General features: G+C 47.4%; 3 protein-coding genes across 5 annotated transcripts in view; 1 reads left to right on the top strand and 2 right to left on the bottom strand.

Moving 5' to 3' along the window:
* Positions 1–11: 11 nt before the first annotated feature.
* Positions 12–6,863, bottom strand: Psmc5 (proteasome 26S subunit, ATPase 5). Its single transcript, XM_006970507.4, has 12 exons — positions 6,722–6,863; positions 6,054–6,125; positions 2,423–2,492; positions 1,995–2,092; positions 1,791–1,847; positions 1,479–1,709; positions 1,111–1,237; positions 831–1,021; positions 629–727; positions 437–547; positions 244–330; positions 12–121 (listed from the first exon to the last, which is right to left on the bottom strand). Exons 1-12 carry the CDS (start codon positions 6,773–6,775, stop codon positions 68–70), a joined length of 1,251 nt encoding a protein of 416 aa, XP_006970569.1. The 5' UTR covers positions 6,776–6,863; the 3' UTR covers positions 12–67.
* Positions 6,806–14,158, top strand: Ftsj3 (FtsJ RNA 2'-O-methyltransferase 3). Its single transcript, XM_006970506.4, has 22 exons — positions 6,806–6,910; positions 7,003–7,183; positions 7,267–7,359; positions 7,499–7,604; positions 8,290–8,336; positions 8,441–8,520; positions 9,060–9,159; positions 9,246–9,440; positions 9,523–9,638; positions 9,751–9,855; positions 9,936–10,036; positions 10,201–10,281; positions 10,368–10,502; positions 10,594–10,729; positions 11,718–11,899; positions 12,057–12,174; positions 12,246–12,505; positions 12,640–12,725; positions 12,819–12,918; positions 13,018–13,201; positions 13,284–13,378; positions 13,462–14,158. The coding sequence occupies exons 3-22, from the start codon at positions 7,293–7,295 to the stop codon at positions 13,652–13,654; spliced, it is 2,487 nt and encodes an 828-aa protein (XP_006970568.1). The 5' UTR covers positions 6,806–6,910; positions 7,003–7,183; positions 7,267–7,292; the 3' UTR covers positions 13,655–14,158.
* Positions 14,156–16,464, bottom strand: part of Ddx42 (DEAD-box helicase 42) — a 45,648-nt gene continuing 43,339 nt past the window's right edge. For all 3 annotated transcript variants that reach the window (XM_076543554.1, XM_006970508.4, XM_076543553.1), the window contains one exon: positions 14,156–15,849. In XM_076543554.1, coding sequence (XP_076399669.1) covers positions 15,172–15,849 — 678 coding nt within the window. In that variant the 3' untranslated portion in view covers positions 14,156–15,171. The remainder of the gene's footprint in view (positions 15,850–16,464) is intronic.

Below are 16,464 nucleotides of genomic sequence, written 5' to 3'. Positions count from 1 at the left end.
ACAGACTGGAGTTCGAGAGTTTACCGCACAGACCTTTATTGGAGGGATCCACACAAAGGACACACCCTCATTTCCATAGCTTCTTGATGGACATATTTTTCTCACTGTCCTTTTGCATGACCTGGAGAGGGAGGTAGAAGAGTGAATAGACATGTGTGAGCGGGAATTTATGAACTGTGCAAACACAAGTTTACCCGTGGTCCAGAGCCACCGCAGCAAAGGCAGAAGGGTGGAGACACAAACCTTAGCTACTGCCATCTCAAAGTCCTCCTGAGTGACATGGACACGCCGTTCCCGCAGAGCATACATGCCGGCCTCTGTGCACACACCCTAAGCAGGGAAGAGAAGCTGAGGCTCTGCTGCTGGGCCCCCTTAGCACTGGCTTGGCTCTTAGGGCATCCTGCTACTGTCCTGCTTCCCTGAAGCCTCCAGTTACCTTCACTTCAGCCCCGGAAGCTCCTGGCATCAATTCAGCAATTTTTCTCAGGTTGATCCCCCTGGTCAAGTTCATTTTTCGAGAGTGGATTTTCAAAATGTCCAGCCGGGCCTAGGGATAAAAGAAGAAAGCCCTGAGCCCTGCACCCTATCTCCATAGCCAGAGCTCCAACAGGCACCATCCACCACAGACCTCCTCATTGGGAGGTGGGAATTCAATTTTTCTGTCGATCCTCCCAGGACGAAGCAGGGCGGAGTCCAGGATATCAATCCTATTAGTAGCCATGATAACCTGGGAAAGGAAGGGGTGGAATCAGCCCAACACTCTTAGGCCTGTGCCACCCGTGCCACCCCACACCTGTACCTGGCTTGTGGGAAAGCCTCTACCACCTCACCTTGATATTCTTGGTGGCCTCAAAGCCGTCCAGCTGGTTGAGCAGTTCCAGCATTGTGCGCTGCACTTCACTGTCCCCTCCAGAGCCTCCCTCCAGCCGGGAGGAGCCGATGGAGTCAATCTCGTCCATGAAGATGATAGATGGAGCATGCTCTCGTGCCATGACAAACAGCTCCCTCACCATCCTTGCCCCTGTGCAAAGGCCAACCTGGCATTAGGAGCTGATGTGCACCCCACCCTCTCCCCTTCCACTCAGCGCTCACAGTCTTAGCCATAGTTACCTTCCCCGATAAATTTCTGTACCAGTTCAGAGCCAGACACACGAATAAAGGTACAGTCTGTATGATGAGCCACAGCGCGGGCCAACAATGTCTTCCCAGTGCCTGGGGGTCCATACAGGAGCACTCCCTGGAAAGGGGGGGGGGGTACATCACACTTAGGGGAAAAAGCCAAACCCTTTCATTGACTGAACATGCACTAACAAGTGAGGGCTCTGTGCTGGACCCTCGCTTGAGGGGAGGGATGTAAGAAATGAAGACCCATGTCCTTTCTGCACTGTATTCAAACTAGCTTCGTGCTCTGGCAACGCCAGCACTGGATCTAGTCTGAGACGGAGCCCCGCTGCCTCCCAGGAGAGTCTGATGTTTACCTTTGGTTGTGCAATCCCCAGTGCTTCAAAGAGTTCAGGGTGCTTCACCGGCAGCTCGATCACTTCTTTGATCTCTTTGATCTGCTTGTCCAGACCACCAATCATCTCGTAAGTTGAGTCTGGCACCTTTTCCACCATCATGAGTGACACCAGAGGGTCCACCTTATTAGGTAGGATCTTATGCAGAGTGTAGCTGTCATTCCTTAGAGCGACCCGGCAATTAGGCGTCACCTGGACGAAGGTGACGGGCAGGAGTAAGTCTCAGGATGGGGTGTGGAGCTGCTGCTCCCACAACATCCCACCTACACTTACATCATTGATGTCAATGTTCTTGTCCACATCAACGACGAATTTCCCCTCAGGATGGACCTGAAGAAATAAGGGCTCATGATTTTCCTCAAGAGTCAGCACATCACCCCTAACCAGGAACAACCCAGGAAGTTCTAGAACACGGCAAGGCTGCACACAAGGGGTGGGAATGCAAGGAGCTGGTCCTTGGGGTCATGCTGCTTTTACCTTAACCAACACTTTTTTCTTATCCATGGCCCGAACTACTTCTCCAACGTAGGAGCCCTGTTCCTGCAGCAGCTGCAGCTCCTCCCGCAGCAGGCGAACTGAGCAGAAAAACCAAACTAAGCAAAAAACAATCCCGAAGAACTACCAGCCACCCAGCCTCTCATTTGGCATTTCCTTGGTACTCAATTCAGTATGCATAAACTAAACCAAGATTCAATATGCACAAACTAAACGAAACCCCTTCTGTCTTGAAAAGGGTTCACAGTGGCTCTCTGAAGAGGTAAATGGGAACAAGTACACTGAACAGTGGAAAGCATCACTTTAGGCTGAGAGGAGACAGTGAGCATTGCAGAAGATGGAAGGGTGGGACACCCAGCCTTTGCCTCAACCATCACATACACGAAGCCTTCCATCTTCTCCCCTCTCACCTTTTGCATTTAGCTCATTCCTCTGGGCCTGCAGTCTCCGGAGATTCTGGCTCTTATCATTTACAATCAACTGGGGAGGACAAGAGACAAATCCCATTACTCAGGAGCAATAGCCTGTTAGGAAACTGGATCTTGGCTGAGACGCTTACAGGCAGGGTTGAGGGGCTGCTTCTGAACTCACTTCAGCAGGGTCCGAAGACCCTGTCCTGTCTGCTAAGATTTCCTAAGGAGCCCCAGGTAGCCATCACAGAAGGCTTCTAGTGCACTACCGGTCCTGGAATAACAGGATCTAATGGTGAAAAATTATAGCTTCTCATGGAGTGGTTTCTGGAGAGGGAACACGGTGTGGTGGAAAGAGGCAGGAAGCAGCTGTCAGTTCAAAGTTAGTTAGTTCCTAACGCCAGTCTTCAGATGTGTGTGTACAACCTGGGGTGACTGCAGAAGCCAGGAAAGTAAAGCGGGACCATAGTGTGTGTGTGTGTGTGTGTGTATGTGTGTGTGTGTAATAGAGAGGGATATAAATGATGTGAAGGAAGAAATGGGAAAGGGGGAGCCTTAATTAGAAAGGGAAGAAAATATAGGAGGGAGGAAGGTAAAACAACAGGGTGCCTGAAAAAGTCATTAAGGAATCATTATCTACATAAAATAATATCTAATACCGATACACATCTAGTTAAATGAAAGCTTCCCACCTGGGTTGACAGTGCTCCACTCAAGGGCCATAGACTAGTTAATAAAAACCCCACCAGGGAACTGGAGAGATGGCTCACTGGTCAAGAGCACTAGCTGCTCTTCCACAGGACCTGGGTTCAATTCCCAGCACCCACATGGCAGCTCACAACTGTCTGTAGCTCCAGTTCCCGGGGATCTGGCATTCCCATACCAATCAATAAACAAACAAACAAACAACACAGAACCCACCAGGTATGAGTAATCTACCTTTTGAGTTGGCCAGAGTCATCTAGAGACTCTCAAAACATTACAGGTGACTGCTGTTGTCACTGGTTGCCACTCCCAGAGGGGGGAAGTCAAGTCCCTATTGCACTTCAACCACAAGACCCAGAGCATGTGAGCTGGATCTGACCAAAAGGAACCATGCAAGCTTCCAAGGGAGGAAGCAACCAACAGTCCTAGTTAGCTTTGGTGCCTATGAACCCCAACAGTAGTGGCATGCGTACTGTGTTGGCAACCAACAGCTCTCTAGTGGGGACTTACAGCCTGCCTAACAGGAGGGAAAACATGCTTGGTCCTGGAAATCTGGTCAATTACCCTGGGCTAGTGAAGTCGAGGATCTTGAAAAGACTACAAACACCGCTTTACTAAAACAGCACAATCCCTAACTACATTCTATTATCTTATACCTACAGATAAATGTAGTTCTTACCCCTTGTCAAAGAAACTTCTCTTGGCAACAAATGGAGGCAATTATAGAAAACCACAACCGATCAAAACGCAGAGAACAAGACTGTGTGCTGCCTGGCCCCAGCAGACACATCTAAGCAGCTCCTACACCTAGGGCTCGGGGACCACTTTGGAAGAGGGGGGCAAATGATTCTAAAAGCCAGAGGGACAAAAAGGTTGTCGTCAGATTCTATCTCCTAGAAATGCCAGAGAGGCTACATTCATGAAGTCTCATCAACATGGCTACCTAAACAAGTCCGAACAAGGACAACACCAATGGACATGCTAACATAGAAAGAGGGAAGCTCATCCATGGGGCCTCAACCTTAGACAAAGAACTATGGGTAGGTGAGGAATATTGAGAGGAAGAGAAATAATCTTCCCAAAGGAAGAGCCCCTCTCCCCAAATTGGTCATATCATACTAAGTGACTATATACATACAGGTAACATTATACGGACTGAACAGGTTGTATTTATGTATTTGGGGACATATATATTATTTTTATATGCATCTATGTAACAAAAAGAGGCCATGAATTTGAGAGAAAACAAGGGGAGCTGGTGTACAGGAGGGGTTGGAGGGAAGGAAAGTGTATGTGTGATGTCATTAGAATTTCAAAAACTAAAATTAGAAAAGTGAGTAAAAAAGGTAGGCATAGCCAGGCATGGTGGCACACACCTTTAATCCCAGCACTCGGGAGGCAGAGGCAGACAGATCTCTGAGTTTGAAGCCAGCCTGGTCTACAGAGTGAGTTCCAGGACAGCCAGGGCTACACAGAGAAACCCTGTCTCGCAGAACCAAAAAGAAAAGGAAAAAAAAAAGAAAAAGATCTGTCTTAAAACTGCACACAGGCAAAAGCATCCATTATCCTGCTTTATTTCAGACCTGAGAGAGATGACATCACAGAGAAGCATTAAAAAATGGTAAACCAACCGGCGGTGGTGGGCACGCCTTTAATCCCAGCACTCGGGAGGCAGAGGTAGGCGGATCTCTGTGAGTTCGAGGCCAGCCTGGTCTACAGAGAGAGTTCCAGGAAAGGCGCAAAGCTACACAGAGAAACCCTGTCTCGAAAAACCAAATAAATAAATAAATACATAATTAATTTTAAAAAAATGGTAAACCAAGCTGGGTGTGGTGGCTCTTATCTTTAATCCCAGCATCTGGGAGGCAGAGGCAGGAGAATTCTTGAGTTTGAGTCCAGCTTTATCTACATAGGGAGTTTTGGGTCATCTGGGGGTACACAGTGAGACACTGTCTAAAAAAGGAAAGGTAAACCAAACAGAATAGCTGTAAATGCACCTGGGGTTCAGAAATTTTCTCTGTGGCTTTCCAAACCCATTCTCATTCCCACTTACACCTTTGGCTAACCGAACCTTTTACAAGTGGTTTTGTTTTCCAAATAGGGTTTTATGTAATCCAGGCTGATTCCAAACTCAAAATACTACTCCTGCCTCAGCCTCCTGAGTGCCAGCATTACTGGTATGCCTACCACATCCCACACCGTGATATCTTTTTTTTCCCCCCCAAATTGAAATTTGACTCTCAGGACTAGAGAGGTGGTTCAGTCATTGAAAGTACTGGCTGCTCTTTCATAGAACCTGGCTTTCATCCCCAGCACCCACATGGCAGCTTACAACCTTCTGTAACTCCAGTTCCAGGGGATCCCACACGCTCTTCTGGCTTCCACAGGCACCAGGCATATGTGTGGCACACAGACATAGATGCAGGCAAAACACCCATACACATAAAATGAAAAACTTACAAAGCAAGCAAGCAACCAACCCTAACTAAATACTACTCAAATCCTGAATACTAAATCAAAGAGATGAGCGTTAAGGGCAGGAGATTATTAATATACTTGACATTGCTTGTTAATTCCCCACCACAAAGAAGGGGCTGAAGACACTGCTCAGCAGTTAGCTGGGCTTACTGCTTTAGCAGAGGGCCTGGGTTTAGTTCTCAGCATCCATGGTAGATCACAACCACCTGTAACTCAAGTTCCAGGGGATCCACTGCCCTCTTCTGGCCTCCACAGGCACCCGCACACAGATGGTGCACATAAACGTACACAGGCATGCATACACACAATAAACAAATTTAAAAAAAACTACAAAGGAACAATACAGGAAAAAAACTCTTCCTTGCACTCCCAGTGGAATAAGGACTGGAGGAATTCTGCATGCATCACTTCCCATCTTCGTCTAGCTCCCTCTGGTGTCTGTACTCACCTGGAGTTCTTCAATCTTGGACAGATAATACTGGCGGAGTCCACTGCCTGCCTTCCCCTCTTCCAGTTCCATCTGAAGACAAGTGTCATCGTTAAACAAGGGCCTAAACCGCTGGGATTAAGCCATACTATTTCCAAGGCACTTCACCATACAGCTTAAGAAATAAGGCCAGGAAAACTCATTCCTTTTCCCTCAGATCTCGATGGGTGAGGTCTGTGTGTTCCAACTTCGGAGGCTTAGTTTTTGGTTCTAACCCTTCCTTTTGAATCCACTAAAAGGATGCAATTACCACCTACCTCTGAAGACTTTTTGGAGGCTCAAGGGGCCGTATATCCAGGGAGCGCTTGGCTCTGTGGCAAGAGCTATACAAACCCAAGGTGTAACCAACTACTCCAGACAGAGCCAAAACGGAGGACCGGAGTCCAGGTCCGGCCCCAGGCCATTCCTGCTTGCCTCGCTCCTCACTCCGTGTCTACCCACCCCTGTCCTGCCCAACCGGGGCGGCGCTGACACAGCAGATCCTGTCCCAGGCAGGGTCCCGTCTGACGTGGTCCACCCGTTCCTGATCCACTCGACCCCCTTGCTCTTGGCCACTGCTCACTTCAGATCATACGCACTCCGCCCTCAGCTTTGGTGGCTGCCTGCCGCCGCCGCCGCCGCAGCCTTACCTGCTCTGGCCCATCAAGCGCCATCTTCCCTCTTTCGGCAGGGACCGCCGGCATCCAAGTCACCCGATCGCGCAGGCGCGGAGGCGGAAGCCTGCGACCTGTGACTCGGGCGAGAAGAGTTCCGGGTCAATGGGAGGGGTGTGTGGCGATACAACAAGAGCGGCTCTAGTGGGAGAGGCGCTTCTGGAGGTCAGTAGCTTTGGGAGGGAGGGAGGAGGCGTAGACCTTCTGGGTGTTGCTCCCTAGAGTCTAGGTTAGTAGTTAATGACGCGACCTTCTAGGCTCCACTTTTAGCTCGTAAGACCCGCGGACAGAAAAATTTTGGCCACACTCAACATGGCGGAAAACTTAAAGCCAGGAACGCAGGAAACGCGGGCGGAAGCGGAAGTACGATAGCTGCCTACATGTGCTGTTTCCCAAGTGTTGAAAACCCTGTGGAGTTAAGGGCTGTCTCGGGGTCCGGTGAGTGATTCCCTCGTCGACCAAGGAGTCGAAGCAGAATCCAGTGTTCGGGAAGATGTCCTCAGCTTTTTCTTTCTCCCCAGAGTGAGTGATATTACCCCGTCCCACCATGGGGAAGAAAGGCAAAGTAGGCAAGAGCCGGCGGGACAAGTTCTATCACCTGGCCAAGGAGACTGGTGAGTCCGGGTTCGCGCTTTTTCTAATATTGAATTCCTTTTCCTTAGGGGGGTGATGGGGTTGTGAGTCCGTGGAAGTCCTGCTAGAAAAGGCCTTCGTGGACGTTATTGTTTTGTACACTAACTCCCTACGGTCCAGGTTATCGTTCGCGCTCTGCCTTCAAACTGATCCAGCTCAATCGCCGCTTTCAGTTCCTGCAGAAAGCCAGGGCCTTGCTGGACCTGTGTGCTGCGCCCGGAGGATGGTAACATTTGGCAGGGGCTGCACTGATGGCACCTTCCTGGCCCTGATTAGTTTTGAGTTGCTTTGGAGTGGGAATCGAATCTCTTACCCATACCTGTTACAGTAATTACATAATTCAGATTAAATATTCCATAGCATGTTCCTTTCTTAAACTTGGGAAGGCAGCTTTATTTTTTCCTCAACTAGGGCTGGAACCAAGGACTTACTCATGTTAGACAGGCACTCTACCTCTGAGTTATATGAGATTGGGGAATCTGCTTTATTATTTCTCGAGACAGGGACTCTTAAAAGTTGCCCAGGATGGCCTTGAACTTGTGAGCTTACTGCCTTGCCCTCCTTGGAGCTGGGAATGCAGGTGTGTGTTGGAATTCAAGAAGCAGTTTGCTTCTTGACTGTAGAAAATGTGTGTGTAAAGACGTTTGGCCACTACATGTAACAGGTACCCCTAAAAGGGGTGGAACATCACATTGCCAGAGGGAAAGGTATTATTATTTTTTTTTGTTTTGTTTTTCGAGACAGGGTTTCCTGTGTAGCTTTGCGCCTTTCCTGGAACTCACTTGGTAGCTCAGGCTGGCCTCGAACTCACAGAGATCCGCCTGGCTCTGCCTCCCGAGTGCTGGGATTAAAGGCATGTGCCATCACCGCCCGGCTCAAGGGAAAGGTATTTTAATATGTCCCTTTCACAGGCTGCAGGTGGCTGCCAAGTTTATGCCTGTATCCAGTCTTATTGTGGGTGAGTGACTCTCCTGGGCATTTGAGGGAGAGGGGTTTGTGAAATACCAACTTTGTTCTTCATCTCTCGCGCACCATGTAATTCACTGACCTAACTTCTTCCAGGAGTGGACCTGGTTCCAATCAAACCTCTTCCCAATGTTGTGACTCTTCAGGAAGATATCACAACAGAGCGCTGCAGGCAGGTAATGAGAATTCCTCCTTCCTGCCCCTTTATGTGCAGACATCATTGTCTCCTAAGGGTGAAACACTTCCCAGTTTACCATGGTTTTTAAGCATGTGCCCCAAAAGACCCATGACAATCCTAGTGTACATTTCCATCTTTATAGTCAAGGTTTTCTTTTTTTCTTTTTTCCCCAAGACAGTGTCTTGCTGTGTACTTCAGGATAGCTTATAACTAACTATGTAGCATAGACTGACGTGGAACAAGGTTGGCCTTGGTCTTGCAGTCTTTCTGCCTCTTGAGTACTGGGATTACAGGCTTGTGCTACCAAGCCTGGTAGAAGCAGTACTGTGAATTGGTAGAAGGACAGGAGATCTTCAGTAAAGTTCTTTTCAGTGAACTCATTCTAAGCTTGAAGATAGAAGTGTTGTTTCTTGTACCTGGCACAGGATGTTGCCCATGGTGCGCACTTAGTAAATGACTGACAGATGACTGAACCAGGAGTTCTATTCTTAGCCCTTCTTTTGTTTCCACTGCTATAAACCCTTTACTTTTCATCAGGCCCTGAGGAAGGAGCTGAAGACTTGGAAAGTTGATGTTGTACTCAATGATGGGGCTCCCAACGTTGGGGCTAGTTGGGTCCATGATGCTTACTCACAAGGTACTGGGAATGTGGACCTTGGAGGGGAGGGTGGAGCTGGCATGCTCTGAAGCCACAGATTCTTACTGTCTGTCTCTGCCCTACAGCTAACTTGACACTGATGGCACTGCGTCTGGCTTGCGATTTTTTGGCCCGTGGTGGTTGCTTCATCACAAAAGTCTTCCGTTCCCGTGACTATCAGCCCCTGCTGTGGATCTTCCAGCAGCTGTTCCACCGTGTCCAGGCCACGAAGCCCCAGGCCTCTCGCCACGAATCTGCAGAAATCTTTGTAGTCTGCCAAGGTGGGATGTCATTACTTCTTCCTCTTGACACAGCCTTCTAATTATGAAAGCATACCTTGATCTGTCTGTCTTCCCATTTTAGGATTCCTGGCTCCTGACAAGGTTGACAGTAAATTCTTCGATCCTAAGTTTGCCTTTAAGGAGGTTGAAGTTCAGGCTAAAACTGTTACTGAGCTGGTGACAAAAAAGAAGCCAAAGGTGGTTTTTGTTTTTTTTTTTTTTTTTTTTTTTTTGAGAAATGGGTTGTGAAACTGACAAGATTTGATATCCAAGAAGGGACTGTCTAACCATCGTTATTCCCCTTCCTAAGGCTGAAGGCTATGCCGAGGGTGATCTCACTCTCTATCACCGAACCTCAGTCACTGACTTCTTGCGAGCTGCCAATCCTGTTGACTTCCTCTCCAAGGCCAGCGAAGTGAGTTCCCAGATTGAAGGTATAAGGGAGCCCCAGAAACATGGCCAGAAAGAAATTTCATTCCTTTTCCTCACAAATAGATCACAATAGATGATGAAGAGTTGGCACAGCATCCAGCTACAACTGAGGATATAAAAGCATGCTGTCAGGACATCAAAGTGCTGGGCCGCAAGGAACTTAGGTACATTGGTGTAAGGGCCAGAGTGCAGGCCTTTGAAGAACATGACGTTGGACTCTGGGAACCAGGATTCCGTTTGTTTGTGGCCGAAGCCTGAAATTTGGAGTGTGGACTTAAAGAGGCAGGGTTGGGGATGGTTAAGATTAGTAATAGTATTTCTTGGGCAGGTCTCTCCTGAATTGGAGAACAAGACTTCGGCGATATGTGGCCAAGAAGCTGAAAGAGCAAGCAAAGGCACTGGACATCAGGTGAGGAAGTGACCAGGGTTAGCAGTGGTTGGATGTTGGACCGAGTGTCTGGGACAATAAGCAGACTCTTTGGATTGGTGTGCCAGCCTCAGCTCAGAAGAAGAAGGTGATGAGGATGAGTCAATTGCTGAGACAAAGCAGGCTTCAGAGGAGGAGGAGGAGGAGCAGCTTAACCGGACCCTGGCAGAGATGAAAGCCGAAGAGGTGGCCGAACTAAAGAGGTGAGGGGCGTGAGGAAGAGTATATGGAGATGATAAAAGGCACAGAAGTTTTGGAGCCAGGCAAGTTAAATCCCTCAAATTATCTGTTCAGGAAGAAAAAGAAATTGCTTCGTGAACAGAGGAAGCAGCGGGAACGTGTAGAACTGAAGATGGATTTGCCTGGGGTTTCCATTGCAGATGAGGGGGAGACAGGCATGTTCTCCCTGCGTACCATCCGGGGTCAGCAGGTAAGGGTGGGCTGGAGACAGGGGAGTCAGGATGATCAGTTTGAAGGCCTGGAGGTGGAGGGACATTGGATTAAATATACTGAATGATCTTGGGGTTTGGTTGTATTCACCAATCAAGTTAGTAAGGGGAATTGTAGAGAAGAAAAGTGAGAATACTGACTCACACGCTGAAAAGAAACATGCCTAATATGAGATGAGGAAGATTTGTAAAACTAGAGTATTAAGACCAAGAGTTCACAGTAGATGAAGCTGTAGTGCCTGGGTTACCAACCCAGACTGGATTCCTCCGTGGGGCAGTCATCTTCACCTCATTGTGGCCAATGAGCAACTAGCATTGGGCTGCTAGGTGATGCTTCTGTCAAATATGGAAGAACATGCCTTCCATAGTGAAAGCAATGTCACATGCAGAATGAGCTTCTGTGGTAAGATAGCCTAGTCACCTTTATGACACAGGAGAGGCAATAGAGCAGGTACAGCTTTTAGTTCCAACTCCACTTTAGGTATGTAACTTACAACCATGTACCATTCCTCAGTTTGTTTCATTCATTTGTTAAACAAGAATATACCATATCCACTGCAAGTTTTATGGAGAATTAAGAAAATGGTTAAGTATAACCCCAGGATGTTGTGATAAATACAGCTCTGTCCACCTTGAGAATAGGTTCTTGGTTCTGAGAGTACTTGAAAGCTATCAGTTTGGTTTGATGCATGCTGTCTGGTACTTCTTTACTTGGGATCAAAATGTAGAGATGTGAATTCAGGTATTTCAAGTGGCTTCTGAGTTATTTTTAAACTAGTCAGCATGTAGGCCTGAACCTAGAACTGGACGTTTTAGACACGCTGGTTCCTTTTCTAGGTCACAGCTGCTGTGTAGGCGCTAACATTTGTCAGTGTTCTAACAAATGTTAGAGGATGAACTAAGTTAATGGGCATGGGAAAATGCACTGTGTTGCCTTTAAGTACTTCAATCTATCCCTGTTGACTTTAGTTGCTAGAGGAAGTAACACAAGGAGACATGAATGCTGCAGACACATTTCTGTCTGATCTGCCAAGGGACGACATCTATGTGTCAGATGCTGAGGATGATGATGATACTTCTCTGGAGAGTGACCTGGATCCAGAAGAGCTGGCAGGAGTCAGGACACATTCTGGTCTGAAGGACCAGAAGTGGTAATGGCTGTGTGTGTGAAAGGAAGTGCTGCCACCCTAAGCTTTATTCTCAAGATAGAATTGGTGTGGGCCTGGACAGCAAAGCCTCTAGGTGCTGGGGGTGGGGTAGGGGAGGTGGTGGTAGTGTGTTTCACCTCACTTTCCTTTGGGTCTACAGTTTGCGGTTTGCTCAAGTAGATGACAATAAAGAGGAGGAAGGAGAGAACCCGTTGCTGGTACCACTGGAAGAAAAGGCGGTGCTGCAGGAAGAGCAAGCTAACCTGTGGTTCTCCAAGGTAGAGCCAGGGAGCCTGACAGGACACTGGAATTCTCTAGGAGAAGGGTTGCTGAGGTTTTCCTATCACAGGATGGCTTCAGTGGAATTGAGGACGACGCGGATGAGGCCCTGGAGATCAGTCAGGCACAGCTGCTCCACCAGAGCCGTAGGAAGGAGCCACCTCCACCACCTTCTAGTCTGAAGACTAAGAAGAAACCTCCCCAGTGCCAGAATGAGATTCCTAAAGAGACAGAGGCTGTTTTGGGGACAGAAGCTGTCACTGACGCTGGAGGGGAGGACAAAGTCAACAGCTCAGATAGTGATAGCAGCAGTAGCGAGGATGAAGAAAGGTGAGTGGATCTAGCCGATGGGTTTCTGTGAAGTTTCACTAGGTGGCTTTAAATGGGAAATAAAGTTGTGGCAAAGTGGATTATCCCCATGGAGGCGGTAGAATCATCAATCACAATTCTGCCTGCTTCCACAGCTGGAAAGCATCCCGTGGTGTCAAGCGAAGCCGTGGTTCTAAGGCAGATGATGATGGGTTTGAGGTTGTGCCTATTGAGGACCCAGGTAAGTAGTATGTATGTATGTACACAGTGGAGAGAAACCAGAGCAAGTTTCAGTGATGAGAATCAGGCTTTGACTTTGCCTTTCCCTCTCCAGTGAAACACCGAATTCTGGACCCTGAAGGCCTTGCTCTAGGTGCTGTTATTGCCTCTTCCAAAAAGGCAAAGAGAGACCTTATAGATAACTCATTCAACCGGTAAGAGCCCCAGCATCATGAAGTTCTGTGGGTGAAGGGAAGGTTTCCTTCCTTAGAGAAGTAACAGGTGATCGCTAGCTTGGTATCCTCTCTACTCAGGTATGCATTTAATGAAGATGAGGGAAAGCTTCCAGAGTGGTTTGTGCAGGAAGAGAAGCAGCACCGGATACGGCAGCTGCCTGTTGACAAGAAGGATGTGGAGCATTACCGAAAACGCTGGCGGGAAATCAATGCACGGCCCATCAAGAAAGTAGCTGAGGCTAAGGCCAGAAAGAAACGGAGGGTAAGTAGCTGAGATTGCCTGAGGTTAGGAGTTGCTGGGGAAAGTTAGAGAAAGAAGTCATCTAACTGAGGCTCCCCTCCAGATGCTGAAGAAGCTGGAGCAGACCAAGAAGAAGGCAGAAGCTGTGGTGAACACTGTGGATATCTCAGAACGAGAAAAGGTGGCACAACTGCGGAGGTAATTTGGCGAACAGCAGCCACAGACACTGGGTTAAGTAGAGTTCCAGAGAGCGGACCGTAACTTGCTTCTTTCTTTTACAGTCTCTACAAGAAGGCTGGACTTGGCAAGGAGAAACGCCAGGTCACCTATGTTGTAGCTAAAAAAGGTGTAGGCCGTAAGGTCAGGCGGCCAGCTGGAGTCAGAGGTCATTTCAAGGTAGTGGACTCTAGAATGAAGAAGGACCAGAGAGCACAGCAACGGAAGGAACAGAAGAAAAAACACAAGCGGAAGTGAACAGAGGCATCCAGAGAGACAAAGTTCACGCTGGTGGTTTTGGCAGCTGCTGTTGCCCATATGATTAGGGGAGCTATGGTGTGCCTACAATTCTACAATAGAAGTCCTTCTTGCCTCTTGAAGAATGGTCATACATGAAAGCACCAAGGGACGATTTTTGATGACAGACTGACACCTACCCCCCAATCTTTCACGAAGGACTTGGGATGGAAGCATCTTTTTTTTTTTTTTCGAGACAGGATTCTCTGTGTAGTTTTGTGCCTTTCCTGGAACTCGCTCTGTAGACCAGGCTGGCCTTGAACTCACAGAGATCCGCCTGCCTCTGCCTCCCAAGTGCTGGGATTAAAGGCGTGTGCCACCACCGCCCAGAAACATCTTTTTTAAGCCTTAAGGGGAAATTCAGTGTGATGGCATTGTTGTAGCCTATTAAGCCATGTGGTTCTTTTGAGTCCTCTCCCACCCTTTCCCATTATTTGAATAAAATGAAGATAACAGAACAAATAACTTTTCTGATAGTTTAATAAGCAAGCACTTCCCCACATTTCACATCATAGGCTGCACTGTTCCAAGCCATAATTTAATATGTAGCAACTACTGTACGGTAGAAACGACAGCCCTCAGGTCCCAGTAGTAAAACATTTACTAGCGAGCAAGCAGAGAGGAATGCACATCTTAAAGAAACCTTCACAAAAAAATAAAACAAAAAAACAAAACAAAAAAAAAATCACAAAATTCAAAGTTTGTATATTTTCATTTTATAAACAAGATAGAACAAAAATCATCAGAATCATTTCAGCAAAAGACTTTCCTACTATTGGGGCAAGTTAAAAAAAATTACAATAAGACACTTTCAAAGCTACTGTTGGGGTTGGTTTTTCAATGGTAAATTTAGCAGTGCCCCAGGCCTGGGTGATGCCGTAATTCTTCAGTCCCAGTGGCTTAGGATCTCAAAGCCCGAGTCTGGAAGGCTGCCCTTCCTACATGTCTCAGGGATGGAAATAAAGCTGTCCGAGGAACCTGAGTATCAGGTACCTCCCCTGCAAACACCTGAAAGCACCAAACTGTTTCCCAAGCATCCCTAACAGATTGAAGGTTGGGTTTACAGAAGCCAACTCCAAAAATGGGACTGCCTGGCCACAGCTAACAAAAAAATCCAATTTATAGATGTTTATAAGGTGACATTTTAGTAAAAAATATAAGCTATTATAAACCTAGAGTGAGTTTTGTGCCCTATAAGGCCCTTTCTCCCTAAGTATCTTCCACTTACCCTCCTTATAACTCACCCAGAGGAACAAAAGCTTCCCAGCTCTCTGCTTTCCAGGACCAATGCAGGTGCCCAAGAAAACATCTGAATGAACACCAGATGAAGGTATAATGTCTCCATGCTCCAGCTCTCCACCAAGGGCAGGGGGCCCTTACATCTTGGACCCCAACCCAGCCCTGAGACACCTAGATACCAAAATCTTTCTAAAAATAAAATTAAAGACAACTGATTCACGCTGATTTTCACATACCCTCTAACTGTCCCATCGACTTTTCTTGCGTTTGGGTGGCTCTGGAACAGCAAAACCATCAGGTGTCTTATCTGACTTGCTGTCCACTTTGTCTATCTTGCTGCTGTCCACCTTGGGAGGGTCCATCCTGTTTTCACGATTAAAGCCTTCTTTCCTGCTTTCTCCATTCCTACCATCACTTGTACCCCGGCTCTCTCCATGTCTGCCGGCACTTCCTCCGTGCCTGTTCTCTCCGTGTCGATGGCCATCAGTATGACGGCTGCTGCTTTCTGGGTAACGGTATCCATCTCCATGGCGACCACCATCTCCATGCCGATTGCCACCATCTCCATGACTATGACGGCCACCACCCCTGTTCTCAGTATATCTCTCTCTCTTCCCATTGCCACCCCCAATCCCTTCACGGCTGTTACTCCCTGAAGCTGTGTTGTTGACTCCTTGGGTTCCGACAGAAGGGTAGGTCACTGGGGCACTGCTTATATTCCCAGAACTGTTGAAGCCTGGGATGTTCTTGGCAGCACTGGTGATGGGGCTGTCTGGACTATTATGGCCCTGCTGTGTTGAATTAGTTGGAACAGAATTTAAGCTTCCTGCACTAGTCCATCCACTTGCCCCAGCAGAAGAGCTTCCAGCCTTCTGATTACTTAAACTGGCTGCAACAAAGTGACTCTTGTACTGGGACTGAAAGAGAAAAAGATATCAGGAATAAGTATAACAACAAACTTGAGTATACAACCAAGTTTGACAATGGTAAAGTACACAAAAACCCCACTTGCACATCCAGGCAGGATACTGTTAAATCTCTATGTGAATTTCGAGTAAACAGAAGGCTCTAAATCTAGAATGAAGCTTACAGACTCAACTACTATCTCAGGGAGGTCTCCCACTCTGCCAGGAGTTACTGTTGAAAGCTTTCATTAAAAAAAAAAAAAAAAAGATTTTATGCATTTTAAGTATTTTGCCTGTGTATACTTTCTTTTCTTTTCTTTTCTTTCTTTCTTTCTTTCTTTCTTTCTTTCTTTCTTTCTTTCTTTCTTTCTTTCTTTCTTTCTTTCTTTCTTTCTTTCTTTTTTTTTTCTCAGACAAGGTTTCTCAGTGTAGTCCAAGCTGTCCTGGAACTTGCTCTGAGGACCAAGATGGCCTCGAACTCAGAAAGCCACCTGCCTCTGCCTTGAGTGCATGAAATACCAGCACCTGGCCTGTGTGCACATATTTATGTGTGCGACATGCATGCCTGGTGCCTGTGCAGACCAGAAAAGGGTGTCAGATGCCCTGGAACTGTAATCAAAGATGGTT

The sequence above is a fragment of the Peromyscus maniculatus genome, chromosome 8 (genome assembly GCF_049852395.1).
Source record: "Peromyscus maniculatus bairdii isolate BWxNUB_F1_BW_parent chromosome 8, HU_Pman_BW_mat_3.1, whole genome shotgun sequence".
NCBI lineage: Eukaryota > Metazoa > Chordata > Mammalia > Rodentia > Cricetidae > Peromyscus > Peromyscus maniculatus.
This window is presented reverse-complemented; position numbering and strand designations above follow the sequence as displayed.

What these genes read in the sequence shown, in the direction of transcription:
- Psmc5 (XM_006970507.4), bottom strand. Translation starts at nt 6,775, where the DNA reads ATGCCGGCGGTCCCTGCCGAAAGAGGGAAGATGGCGCTTGATGGGCCA. An exon ending in AGAAAAAAGTGTTGGTTAAG is followed by an intron (nt 1,848 to 1,994) that starts GTAAAAGCAGCA and finishes TTATTTCTTCAG; the next exon opens with GTCCATCCTGAGGGGAAATT. An exon ending in TTGAGATGGCAGTAGCTAAG is followed by an intron (nt 122 to 243) that starts GTTTGTGTCTCC and finishes CTCCCTCTCCAG; the next exon opens with GTCATGCAAAAGGACAGTGA.
- Ftsj3 (XM_006970506.4), top strand. Translation starts at nt 7,293, where the DNA reads ATGGGGAAGAAAGGCAAAGTAGGCAAGAGCCGGCGGGACAAGTTCTAT. An exon ending in CTGGGCCGCAAGGAACTTAG is followed by an intron (nt 10,037 to 10,200) that starts GTACATTGGTGT and finishes TTTCTTGGGCAG; the next exon opens with GTCTCTCCTGAATTGGAGAA. An exon ending in GCAAAGGCACTGGACATCAG is followed by an intron (nt 10,282 to 10,367) that starts GTGAGGAAGTGA and finishes TTGGTGTGCCAG; the next exon opens with CCTCAGCTCAGAAGAAGAAG.